We start from the raw sequence: 14,181 nt of genomic DNA, 5'->3' as shown, positions 1-14,181 counted from the left end.
TTATACATAACTGTAAAATTTTCTTGGTATTATAAAATTTGTTCAAAGCTAAATGGGATAAATAAGGTATTACCTTAAAAAAGTTTAAACATACTTTGTACAAATCAGCTATCTGGGAAGAATTGTAAAAATTAAAAACATTTACTGTTTTAAACTTTAAAGATTAAATACTTGATCCAAAGTTTTAGTTTTGTTTTTATGCAAAATACTATTTTGTTTTAATCAAGGGGTCTAAAAAATCTACTGCATTAAAATTGGGTTACTTTTTGTTAACTTTTTGTACATAGAACTTATTTTAATATATTTTCATCTGAGAGAGTATGTCGATACATGAAAAACCGAACAGGTTTTTTATATTTTGTATGCATTTTTTGTGATTTATTAACTTTTTTAATATTATTCTATTATTGCACACATCCTATACTAACCTATATACAAGCATACGTACTTTTGAAAAATATCAACAAATATGTTCCCTATTTATTATATTTGCATTTAATCAAAACGTCCATTTTTCTTCAACTAAAGGGTCTGGTTTAGATGTGCAATAAAGTATAAAACATTCTGCTTTAAAAAGCAACTTTCTTCAAAGTTTTGTACAAAGTTTTTGCCTGCCAAAGTTATAATTGCTTAGTTGTTTTTGAGTTCATTCCATAAGTTAATCTTGATTTCGTTTTTGCTTGAATTTTTATGCAGCTTTTTTACTTTTTGTTTTGTTTTGAAAAAGGTGTTTTTGACTGCTTTGTAATATTTTGCACATAGTTTTTGCTTTATTTCATGTGTGTAGTTTTGGTTTTTCTTGTTTATTTAGCGTTTTCAAATACTGTTTTTCTTGACATTTTTCAATTTTTGTTTTCTTAAATGATAACTTTTTACATATTTTAATCTCATTATCGCCTTATTATCTGTTATGATACAAATAAAACAATTGTTATAATAATAGCAGTTGATTAGTTTTTTTTATTAAGCTAAAACAGTTACAAATTTAGAGCGAGTTTTCGTACTGATCTGAATAGTTATGGTTTTAGAGAGTAATATGTTTGCTTTTTTAAGGAACGTTTTTGTTAAAAGCTAGATATTTTTTGAGAAAGTTTTTCTTACAAAATATAAACAAAAACAATCAAGCAGTTGTTATAGATCGGAGGCAGTTTTTTATAAACAGAGTTTATTTATACTAAAAAGAAAATATTTTCAAGGTATATGTTTATACAAAAAAAAACATTTGGTTAAAAAAGTAAAATTATTTTCCATACAAAAGTAGACAAAATGAAACAATAAATAAATTTTCAGTGTTTTAATACCTACTTACAATGTTTATTTAGTCGGTGAGTTGTAAACTTGTAAAACTTTCGCTTTTTAAGTAGCACTTGACGCCACTTTAAAACCGAGTTGATTTATAACTGATGTGTAAAAGTCTCTATAGCGCCAGCATACAGTTAGCTTTTGTACAACGTTTTTTGAAAACTTGAAAGGTAAGCAGTTGCTAAATAAAAAAAAGCTTTTATTCAAAAAAATTGAAGTTTTCATAATGGTTCCTACTTAAGTTAACTAACAAAGCAATGCAGATTATGTTTTCTTGAAAAACTTAAAGTAGTTGAAAGTTCCTTAGAAAATAACTGAAAATTTTTAATTGATAAACATGCTTCTGTTAATCAAGAAAGCACATTAAATGCTTAACATTTGTTATTGCTAGTTTAGACCTGATTTCTAAACCTAGCAATTAAGTTCACCACCTTTAGAATAAAAAATAGAACTTCTTTAAAAGTCGATTTCGCGTTTTGCAAAATACTTGATACCTTTGATAAATGTGTCATTTTAAGTTTTAAAATTATCATTATATTTATATTCTAAACTTTATAATCTAATTGAATGCAAATCAACTTAAACTACTCTTATCAACTTAAACTATTTTTATCAACTCAAATACTTTGCTGAAACTAACTACCAGAAATTGTCTATTAATTCTTAATAATGAGATTTATTATAACTTTAATAGTTTGTCCAGGCCGAACAGCTAATAAACATTTAAATAATGAACTACACCACAAGACCAACAACAACAGCATCCGAGACAACCAACGACCGGTATGACGAAAGTCGTCGTAGATTGTCTAAGATGCTGTTGTTGGTCTTATGGTGAAGTTCATTGTTTATTGTGGATGGCGCGAAACATATTAACTTTAATGACGATGACCGAACAGGATACTGATAAAACTACACATTTAAAAGTATATTGAGAAAACGTATGACTAAAGTTTTATTAATTTAGATTACACTGTTAATGTAAGATTATTTGAGTAAATGAAGACTATTTAAGGTTTTATATCTACATTTACGTTTTAAAGTAGATATTACAATAAAGGTGTTTGGTATATATCAGTGGCCCGCAACGTATTTATAGCATAAAACATATTTTAAGTAATATAAAACTAAGCATTATGATAAAAGTATTTTAGAACTTTCCTTTTATTTATATCTAAGTTTTTAAGTTATTCAATGATTATTTGCATTACACTTTATTTTACTTTTAAACAAATTTTCTATTTCTGTAGTACAATAACTCAAAGTTACCACCCTATATTTTTTATAAGTCCCACCTAAATTTTTTTATTTACAGTTTGATCTGCCGACTAAAACGTTGCCAAGACTAATATAAAAACATAACTTTTCTCTTTGTATAAGTAGTAACTGTTTAAAATTTTCTAGTGTTTTTGAGCAAGAAAAATGTGAAAAATAAAATAACTTTAAAAGGAATAAGTGGGTTTCAAGGGTTTGATTTAACGTTATCAAAAGTTAATTTCTTAATTAAAATAAAATAAAATAGAATTGTTAAGTTGGTAACAAAAAAATACTCAAAACCAAAAACGTCAAAGTAAAGTTTTAAATAACTGAAATTTTTAAATTTCAATAAAAAAAGCTTAGTTTTTAAAGTTTTTCATCTTAAGTAGACACATTCCAAAGAGCTTTCAGTTGGGGAGCTTTAGTTTAGGTCTATTAAATATTACATTTCAAATAAAATTTTCATATACAGACACATCCCAATGGGCGCATTTGGATGGGGTTTGGAATTCAGGTGGGCGACTCAACCACAAAACAGGGGAATGGAAATCTCAGAGAAAGACAGGGATGCTCCTTTTGCGTTAGTTTTAATTAAAATAACTCAAACTTTATAGCTTGTTGACAGTTAGTACAAAAAAAAACATTTTTAATTGATGCTTACGCTGGAGATGCTAACTAAGTAGTCTACAAATAATAAATTAAAGAATTTTTAATTAAGCGGAAATTTAATTTTTTCAAACCAGTGAAGTTTATAACTTAGTTGAAGTAAATAAGTTTTAGTGAGTTATACAGAAGACAAAAGTCGATTAAAATAAGTTTTTATATACGATTGACAAGTAGAAATTACTAAGAAAGTTGCTTAAATGAAGAAAAATATTATAACTATCTTTTTTAATTCTAACAGCTGATCTTTTACAAAAGCTATTAAAAAATTTAGCTATAACAGTTATACTTTAGAATAAACAAACATTAAGTAGTTGGTTAATTACTACCAAACCACATTATTGCGTCATAAACAGAACACCGGTTATGGCGGGAGCCTGCTTCAGTATTGACAAGAAAAATTTTGAAAATTTCGGTTCATACGATAAAGCTATGACTGGTATTGGATCTGAAAACATTGAAATTTCATTCAGAGTAAGTATTTAGTAAGATTTTTGTTTAAAGTTGTAAGTTTAATTATCTCCCCAAAGCTATTTTTTTAAGATTAAGTCTACCAAAAACTTAATAAAATAAGAAATTCCATTGTATAAATCAGTTTTAAATGATTTTGTTAATATCCTTTTAAACTATGCACTTTTACAGAAATGTTTGCGTTTTGGTAACGTTACTACATGAGTTTAAATCTTACTCTGTGAAAGCTCGGTTGAAATCCACCCGTGCTCAAAGATCGGTCATTTAAATTTGCAAATAAGTAACTTTTTTTTCTTGATCTGGATCCGTTAATGATCAATAGAAATCCATCAGTATCCCAAAATCGGTCTTTTGTATGCATATTACAAATAAACTCTTATAATATCTTTCCGATAAAGACATTTTTATGCAGAGGGTCAATAGAGACTTACCCTTGTTTAAAGATAGCTACACAAACATGACAAAAAACATAGTATAACTGTATATAACTATTATCTATTAAAGATTTTTTATATAACACTACGACGTCATGCAGATCTGGTTGTGCGGAGGTTCAATAGAAATCCACCCATGTTCAAAGATAGGTCACGTGGGTAGGAGAAGGAAACCTTACACGGAGGATCACGTGACTGACAAGATAATACAAAATAAGATGATCATAGCTGAAACTTGGATGGACGATTATAAGTGGATGTTCTACAGGAGAACTCCTAGGGTAAGATTTTTGACAGCTAAAATACTTTATAATAATAAATTAATTTTTAAGTTGTTAGTTTTTTGTAAAAAATATGTATTCTTAACTATAAAAGAAGATGTATTACAGAAGAACTCCTGGTGCGAGAATTAAAATATAACTATAAAACAAATAAACAGCTTTACTGTAGTATCTAACAGGGGCGTCGCGTGGGGTGTTGCACTGCCGCAACTGCACCACCTTGAAATTTTGTAAGAAAAATAGTAAGTATCTATAAGGTTTTCGTTATTTTTTAGAACAAAATCTCTTATTAAACTCCAATTTTGAAAACGACCATTTTGCTCACTTCACTGCCGCAAACTCTTAGCTGACTGCCGCAAATGAACTCAAAAAAGCAAAATTTCTTTAAGAATTACCGCAAAATCAATATCTTGCGGTAAGTAAACTAAGTTGAAAATTCCCTAAAACAGGACTGCTTAAGTATCATCTACAAGCTATTGTAAACATAAAAAAAAACTAAGTTAAGCTACTGCAAAGGATTAAACTTGAGTTTATGTACCCACATGATTTTTTTAAATTTAACAGATCACTTCTATTAATACTGGACAATAAAAGAACAAAAGTTGTCATAAATTAAATATTTTGAAAAAAAAGATAAAAACCTTAAGTCACCAAAGTCTAAAAAATTTGATTTTTTATCTTAATCTGCATACTTAACTTAACTATAACTGATTATTTTTATCATAAAGTTAATAAAATATTTTAATAAAATTATATTTAAATGTAAACTTTAAGTTCTGAAAAAAAAATTAAGAAGTTTATTATAAACTTCTAGTTCACTCACACAGAAAAATAGTTTGAATTTATATTAAATGAAATTTAGTATTATTGAAACAGTCACATATTTTAAAAAAAGTAATTAGCCTTAACTTAGAAACTTTGATTACCTAAAGTAGTTTAATAATTTAAGAAAATTTATTCTATTTTATATGACTTTTGGTTAAATTTTTTCATAAACAAAGAATAAAATTTAGATAAAATTGTTGAAATATGGTTGCCTTGCCTCATAATCAGGATAACTTAGAAATGTTAAAAACTCAAGATGACCACAGATAGATTAAAACTAGTGATGTACCGGACCCACAATTTTGGGTCCGGCCGAACCCGGATCCGGACTTTTTTTTTCAAATTAGAATCCGGCCGGAACCGGACCTGGACTTTTTTTTCAAATTAGAGTCCGGCCGGAACCGGATCCGGACTTTTTTTTCAAATTAGAATCCGGCCGGATCCGGATATCAGACAAAAATGGCAATATCCGGCCGGACCCGGATAGTGAGTCCGGTAAATAACTAGAATAAACTAGCCTGAGTCAGAATGAGATTTTTAAAAACTGAAAAAAAAGAACTTTAATCTAATGATAAGTAGAACAGCTAGCCACAAAGTTTACAAATTTATGTGTTATTTACAATTAAAAATCTGAAATCAAGTTCTTGAACAAAATACACTAGAAAATTACAAAATATTGAAAACTGGATCAGCTTAAACTCATTCAAAATCTAAAAGAAAACTAGCCTGAGTTTTTATAAAAAACTAAACTAGCCTGAGGCAGTCCAAGATTTTCTAAAATTCCCAAAAATTTTGAAACTAGCAGGGTTGCCACTGTTTAAGTCAATATAACTAGCTAGAGTGAGTTCAAACAAGCCTGAGTCAGAATGAGGTTTTTAAAAACTGAAAAATTACTTTAATCTAATAATCAGTAGAACAGCTAGCAAAGGTTGACAATTTGGTAGTAAAGTTGTGGACTGATTGTGGTACACTTAACTTATTAGTACTACCCATCATAATTAAATCCTACCTTATTTAATTAATATCTAACAAATACTAAATTCTAACTCAGACTACTTTCTATAATCAGACACGACAGTTTTGAGTGATGAATCTTTTATATAAAACACAACAAGAAATACTAGCATATACAAAATTATTAATTACTTTGGTAACACTTTAAAAACTGGAAGCTATTTAAATCTATATCAAAATACATAAAACAAAAAACTAAAAATTAAATAAAAATTTTAGTAAGCAAAAAACTGGAAATTTTTTAGTAAACTATAAACCTGGCTTAAATATTTAAACAATTAAACACCAGTTGAAATATTCACTTTTAAAACAAAACACTACTTACAATAAGCATTCACAAAAACGTTCAAGATATTTTGTTGCTTCAAGCTACACACCAAACTAACTAACTGCTTACAAATAAACTGCCTGTCATGTTCTGATGTTTTGTTGCATAAGTATTTAGTTTGAAACATTTCGTCATATGATTCTCATTGGCTCGTACATTCAACAGTATTAACTCTAAATATTCTCTGAGCTCAACTTTAAACAATAAATAATGCAAGTATTCATTCAAAAGTTTTCAATTATACAACATATGTAAAGAGTTGCATTTCATGAAATGTTTATTTTTAGTTTAAATGTAAACAAATGTAAATTAGTCACGTGTACAAAATGAGCCAATCACGGTAGGTGTTTAATTTTAACTGACGAAAATGACTCTTATTAATTTTCACAGGGTTTGTTTTTGAAAAAAATACTTTTCAGTATGCTCTTTTTTACCAACTAGATCCGGGTTAAGATCTCTGTTAGGATCCGGCCGGACCCGGATCCGGACTTTTTTTTTCAAATTAGAATCCGGCCGGAACCGGACCCGGACTTTTTTATCCGGCCGGAACCGGATCCGGACTTTTTTTTCAAATTAGAATCCGGCCGGATCCGGATATCAGACAAAAATGGCAATATCCGGCCGGACCCGGACCCGGATAGTGAGTCCGGTACATCACTAATTAAAACAGACCAAATAATAAAAATATTCAGGCTGACTAAAGCAGTTTTAGTTTTTTACTCTGAAAATAACAAGCTTACTTATAATTAAAAAATAAGTGTTTTACCCCTATGGCCACATGAAAACTAACTAACCAATTTTTTACTGCTATAATGGTTACATATTTATAAATTATTTATAAATTCTTGAAAAGTGTTGAAAATAAAAAGTGTTTACAGCCTCACCAACTATACTTTAAAAAGTTGAGCTCCTGAGAAAAACACTGTCATCAAAATCAAAAAACATATTAAAATTAATTAAAGAAAAGATACTATAAAAAACATATTAAAAAACTAAACCTCCAACAAAAAGGCATTAAAATTAGAAAAAAAGTTAATAAAATCTTAATGTTTGTGAAAAAAATTGTGCAAAATAGTGAGGGTAAGAGGGGGGGGAGGGTGAATAGGCACTTTTTTACATGTTGTTCTTATTTTAACTTTTTCAGAAAGCTAATAAGTACTCTTTAATTAACTTAAAATTTCCAATTAAATTTTTAGTTACAACTGGTCAAAGCCAGAGAGTACAATGATTTATTATACAAGGAGCAAACCAAAACAGCAAAAAAAAACAATTTTACTGAAAACCTATATTCTCCATCATTCTTAAAGCAAATTTTTTCAAACTTTTTCACCCTATGTTTTATAAAATTTTATACTTTTGTTGTAGAGAAGTTTTAAATTTTCGAGTATCAATATATATTTTTATATATACAAAAAAACATTACTTTTGTTATAACTTTATAATATCTATTTTAGCAAATTGTTTTGTTTTATAAAAGAATCATCTAAAGACTTCGAGGCCAACTTATTACTAAGTAATGTAACTTATTCTTTGGAAAAAAAAAATTTGTTCACAACATTTTATTTATTTGTAGACTTTTTAGTTTATTGCCTAGTGAAATTAGATTTTTTTTTAAGTTAAATATTAGTAAAATAGTTATTAATAGTTTAATGTTTTATTACTCCAATGTTTTTTAACTAAAGTTGAGGCTAAAAGAGATATTATTGCATTTGGTGTATTTTCTTATTATAATATTAGTCTGTTTAATCTAAATTGTAAGTTAGAGACTTCGTAAAATTTATACATGAGCTTGCTTGTTTTACTTTTGTGTTTTTTACTTAGTATTCAAGCTGTTTTTTTTTTCAAACATCAAAAGTTTTAATTAGTTATAAGTTGATACTCGTTTATTGTTTTTAATATTCATCAATAAATAAGCAACTATTTTCTACTTAGTAAAACAAATTTTACTTTAAATAAATTTGCAGTTTGTAAATAAATTTTTTTTTGTTTGTAGACTTTTTAATTTCCTTGCCAAGTCTAATAAAACATTTATTTTTTTGTTGAGTTAAATATTAATAAAATAACCATTCTTAGTATGATGTTTAATTAAATATTTTTTAAATAAAGTTGAGGAAAATAAACAACTATTAAAGTTGCTGTATTTTTCAATACAATAAAAATTTGTTTTGTCTAAATTTTTTCTACTGTTTAATATTTTCTTTTTCTTAATAATTAATACTGATAAGTAAGCTAACATTTTTTGAGTCTTTTAAATTACTTAATTTTTTTTTATAATTCTATATTTGCTTTAATTTTTTAAAGTGTTTACCTTTTTTTTAACGTTATTTTCTTAAATATTTTTTTTGAAAAAATAAATATTTTATTTTTAAATTAAATTTCCGAAGTTACATTAGCAATTTAATGTAATTTTTATAGAAAAAAGTCTTTTTTTAAGATAAAAAAGAGTTTTAAAGTAGTAGATTTTTTTTTAAATTCGGCACCACCTAAAAAAAATACCACGCAACGCCACTGGTATCTAGGTAAGGTTATTTCGATAGGTAGTTTAAAAAAATAATTTCTTTTTTTTTTTAAATCTACTTATAATAAACTATAAAAGTTTTTTTTTCACATATAATTTTGATCCTTAAGTTTTTTATTGTTTTATTAAGTTATCTATTTAGTTGATACATTGACTTAAATATACAAACTTAAGTTCTCTTATCTGCAAAACCAAAACAAATACAATATTTACAGGCAAGACAGATGGACGTACCTGATGTGAGCCTTCGTAGAAAGAGCATAGAAGAAATGCAATGTGGAAATTTCGAATGGTACATGATGAATGTGGCTCCCACACATATTGTTCCTTACAAAGACATAATATCTCACGGGGAGGTTTTATAATTATAATTTTAGATATACATAAATAAAACTTATATGTTCTAACCAATATAGTACTTTATAAGATATAGTTTCTCATGGGACAGTTGTTAAGAATATAGTTACGACTAATTTGTGCTAATAAAACATAGTTAAGTAATTATACAAAGTTAAAGAACATTATTTAATATTTCTATTATCTATAACATTGGGACTAAAAGTTTTCTTCAAATATTATTAATAAAAGTTTTTCTAGCTTTATATTTTAGTCGGCTTTGTAATTACTACAGTATACAGTAGAGACAATATGTATTCACATGTTTAATGATAGAATACGCATAGAGTTTTAATTTTTCAATTGATACAAGTTATACTTCACAGATAAGACCATCAACTGATGATAATTTGTGTCTTGATTCAAACAACATCCATGGAAATCCTGGATCGAGTCTAGATTTGGAAACATGTCACTCATTAGGAAGGGGACAGGTAAAACCTTTGTACAAAACTTTATTACATTCATATTTTAGAACTAGTAGGTTGACTATATATAGCGAGACTATATAACACTGTGAAACTTGGATATCTACGATTGTTTTATATTTTCTATCATACCTACTCATTATTTTGCTTGTATTAGTGTTTCATTATTTAAACAAGAATAAAATAACAAACCCTAGAAAGTTCAATACTTAATACAAAGAGTAAAATCATCAAGTTGAGAAATATACTGCTAACAGTTACCAAATTAATTTACTAGTATTAAATTTACAACAAAGTAACTGTTTTACCTGCATATTTTTTACAACTACTTGTTTTTTAGTATTTCGAGTTCACGAAGGAGGGAGAGATTCGTCAGAACACAATTAGCGAGTTGTGTATAGCAGCACCTCATGTTAATGAAACTGCCACCAATGTCAGAACTGAAAAGTGTAGGTATCCTTGGCATGAAACTCCTGAGAGTCAACAGTGGTTGCTTTTACCTGTTAGTGTTGATTAAAGGAGAGTTTGTAGAATCTCATTTATATTATTAAGATTTAACTTGTTATTTATATAGTAACTTATAACGTATATACTGCTTAAACAGATATAATTTCTAAGTTATACTTTTTAGAATCGTTACTAAGTAAAGATTTTTAAAAATCGTGTTAAAAAAAAGTTATACGAAGTTGTGATAACTGCCACTATTTAAATCAAAAGAAAAACAACAACAAATCATTCTAGAGTAAAAGAACACACCGTGCATAATTACACTACGTATCTTATGTAATTTATAATAAATAATTTATCTTAAAATGTTTTTGAACTAGCATTGTATATAACATTGTAAACGTAGCAATATATGAAATAATTTTAGAGCGGTAGGATATACCACGATTCATCAGATAGATGTTTGACATTCAACACAAGAACGAGGAGTGTAAATTTAAAGAAATGCATGAAAGGTGTTGAACAAATTTGGACTTTTAATCAGAGGGACGGATACGAAGAAGGTCACTTTAAAATTTCTATATAGTATATATAAGTATTATACAACTTCTATTTTAATCTACCAACTTATTATACCTAATCCATTATACCTAGTTTTAGCTTCATTAATAAAAGACAATCAAAAAAGCAAAGTGGTATTGGCATTATTGTTGGCAATACTGTAGAAACTTTGAAAAACTTAAAAAACAAACTATTTTTTGAAGTAAAATTTAAATACTTATAAAATACTTTAAAGTATTTAATACAAAAAATTGATTTAAAAATAAACAGAAGAAGACGAGGATGACGCTGAAGATGTTGAAGATTCAACTGAAGAAAATCAAACCTCTGAGAGAGAAAGATATTAACAAAATAAAAATTTAAGTATTACTAGACTATTTTAACTACTATGATATTGTAGTATTTGTTTTTATTTTCTTTTTGATAATGACTACTTTAACACTTTGTAATTTTGTATGCTATAAACTTTTCTAATAAGGTTTTTGTATCTATACAGCGTTAAACATTTTATATTTTTAATTAGTTTACGCTTTTACAAAACTTTCAACATTTTTTATTGTTTATAAACATAAAACACGAATTAGAACTATATAAAATGCTCTTTAAACTTTTTTTCTGATAATTTTACTGCTTTTTTTATTGTCTTAATGCACTACTATACTTAATTGTTCCTAGAAACTGTTAAAAAACGGTTGTTTTGTAAGTTGCTGTCTAAAAAATGTTATTTTCTATTCATTTTGACCGTTTAGATATGTTAAAACTATACTTTAAATAAATTAATGCGTTATTTTCTAGACAGTTTATAGACACTAGTGCACTAATCTTTAATTAATAAATAACACATTATGTGAACCATATTTGTTTAAAAAGTTGGTAAAACAAAAGCTTAATATAATACAAAAGGACAAAATTTTGGAATCAATTATTTATGTATATCAAAATCTAAAACAAGCTTCAGAAGTTAACTGTATGCTTAAAAGCCTTTACTAAATAATTAACAAATAAGCTGTTTTTGTTATAAAGATATTAAATAAAACTTACAAATAAGATGAAAGAGAGCATAAAAAGCCTTCGTATTTAAAAATTTTTTATGTTTAATTAAATTTAATTGTAAAATATGATCATAGACCGAAAATTTTCAAAGTTTAATTCATAGTCTTTACGTTTTTAAGTTATCATGTGTATAATTTACATTTCTACACAAGTACTTATCTGCACTAATGACATTTCTACTCAAGTTGTCACCTACACTACTGACGACGTTTCTACTCAAGTTGTCACCTACACTACTGACGACGTTTCTACTCAAGTTTTCACCCACACTACTGACGACGTTTCTACTCAAGTTGTCACCTACACTACTGACGACGTTTCTACTCAAGTTTTCACCCACACTACTGACGACGTTTCTACTCAAGTTGTCACCTACACTACTGACGACGTTTCTACTCAAGTTTTCACCTACACTAGTGAAGTTTCTACACAAGTTGTCACATGCGCTACTGACATTTCTACTCAAGTTGTGACCTACACTAGTGACGTTTCTACTCAAGTCGTCACCTACACTAGTGACATTTCTACTCAAGTTTTTACCTACACTAGTGACTTTTCTACTCAAGTTGTTACCTACACTAGTGACATTTCTACTCAAGTTTTTACCTACACTAGTGACTTTTCTACTCAAGTCGTCATCTAAACTAATAATGTTTCTACTCAAGTTGTCACCAGCACTAATGACATTTCTACTTAAGTATTCATCTACACTATTGATGTTTCCACTCCAGTTATTGTCTACAAACACTATATTTCTGCTGTTTGGTTCAAACACACTTATGACATTACTACTCGAGTTGTCATCTGAAATCATTATGTTACTTCTTATGGTTTTCGCTCATATACATCAAAGGTAGTTTTCCTTCTTCAATTCTTAGGATATTAACTTTATTCTCTTTCAAACATCTTCCAACAACTGTTCTGCTATATCATCTTCGTTCATCAACCTTTCCCTATTAATTTCGTCATTTTTTCACTTTCTTAATACAAACAAAGCAAATCAAAACTGCAAACGCAAGTAGGAAAACGATAAATGTTTCAAAACCAATCGGTTGGTTGTTGATATAGCATTCTGTTGCTGCAATCGATGATTTTTTGTTGTCTACAAGCGAATGAAGTTGCAATAGTAAATAACGGTATTCCATTATAATTGATACATTGTTGTTTAAAGTTTCTGTTAAATGTATTTGATTTGTTTTACTTTAAGGTTAAGGTAGGGATGTTAAAGTTTTATTTTAATATAAACACTTTAGTAACAGACTTTTAAGTAACTTAATATGCCTATTTAGATGTTAATAAAGTAAATATCCTTGAAGATAACAAAAAAAACACATCAGTTAAGTTTTTACCAAAAACTAAATCAACCAGTTAGACAACCGATGCGAGGAAATAATAAGTTTTTATCAAAAGAAACAAAAGTTCTTTTTGCAAAAGTTTACTTTATTATGTTAACATTACGACGCCAATAAACTCGAAACAAAACAAAAATGTATACTAGTCCAAAAGTATAAAAGTAATGTTATCTACTTAAAGTAAAAACTAAGTTTAAGTTTAAGAAATTTAAAAAAAATATATACTTGAACAAAAATTTAATTTTATTATTATCTCACTTATATAAAAGACAGAAAATTTATGTATACTGTTTTAATAGTTTTTTTTGCATAAATAACTGTTGTTATTTATTAATGTTTTTTTTTTTTTCAAAATATAAACTAAGACTCAGTTTAATGATGTGTTAAAACTGAAGCATTAATCTATAGTCTTACATTAAATAATGTTTTAACTCAGTATTTACTCTCATACTGTCTAGAAAATACTAGTTAAACAAAACACTTAAAAAAAAACATAAAAAACTGTTGTTGTATATTTTCTTAAAGCAGTAGTACACATCTTAACTTACAAAAGATTTTATAAAACATAAAAAGCTAAACTCAAAAGAAGTTTTTACAACAATAGTACCTTGGTTATTAAAAAAAGTAAACCTGTACACCAAATGTCCTGTTTTATCTGTAAGATAACTCTAATAAAATTTATATCAATATCTTGTTATATTTCATCTTAATGAGTTGATCTTAGTTATTAGTTTTACAACAAGTTTATAACATACTATAGTAGAAAAAGAAGGTCATAATCTTTAAAAACTTAAAGTTTAAACTTCATTTCTAAATAAGAACTATAAAACATAAAGCATTTTTATACCTAA

At 27.1% G+C, this 14,181-nt stretch overlaps 1 protein-coding gene across 1 annotated transcript in view; it reads left to right on the top strand.

Moving 5' to 3' along the window:
* Positions 1-11,696, top strand: part of LOC145837745 (polypeptide N-acetylgalactosaminyltransferase 4-like) — a 30,546-nt gene extending 18,850 nt beyond the window's left edge. Inside the window, exons 8-15 of the mRNA XM_082945181.1 lie at positions 3,032-3,139; positions 3,579-3,696; positions 4,229-4,408; positions 9,309-9,449; positions 9,816-9,923; positions 10,258-10,419; positions 10,792-10,927; positions 11,196-11,696. Of these exons, the coding sequence (XP_082801307.1) occupies positions 3,032-3,139; positions 3,579-3,696; positions 4,229-4,408; positions 9,309-9,449; positions 9,816-9,923; positions 10,258-10,419; positions 10,792-10,927; positions 11,196-11,272 (1,030 nt within the window). The 3' untranslated portion in view covers positions 11,273-11,696. The remainder of the gene's footprint in view (positions 1-3,031; positions 3,140-3,578; positions 3,697-4,228; positions 4,409-9,308; positions 9,450-9,815; positions 9,924-10,257; positions 10,420-10,791; positions 10,928-11,195) is intronic.
* The last annotated feature ends 2,485 nt before the right edge of the window (positions 11,697-14,181 follow it).

Source organism: Thalia democratica, chromosome 6 (genome assembly GCF_965202585.1).
Source record: "Thalia democratica chromosome 6, ktThaDemo2.hap1.1, whole genome shotgun sequence".
Classification (NCBI taxonomy): Eukaryota; Metazoa; Chordata; class Thaliacea; order Salpida; family Salpidae; genus Thalia; species Thalia democratica.
Note: the sequence above shows the minus strand (reverse complement) of the source record. Positions and strands in the feature narration are given on the sequence as shown.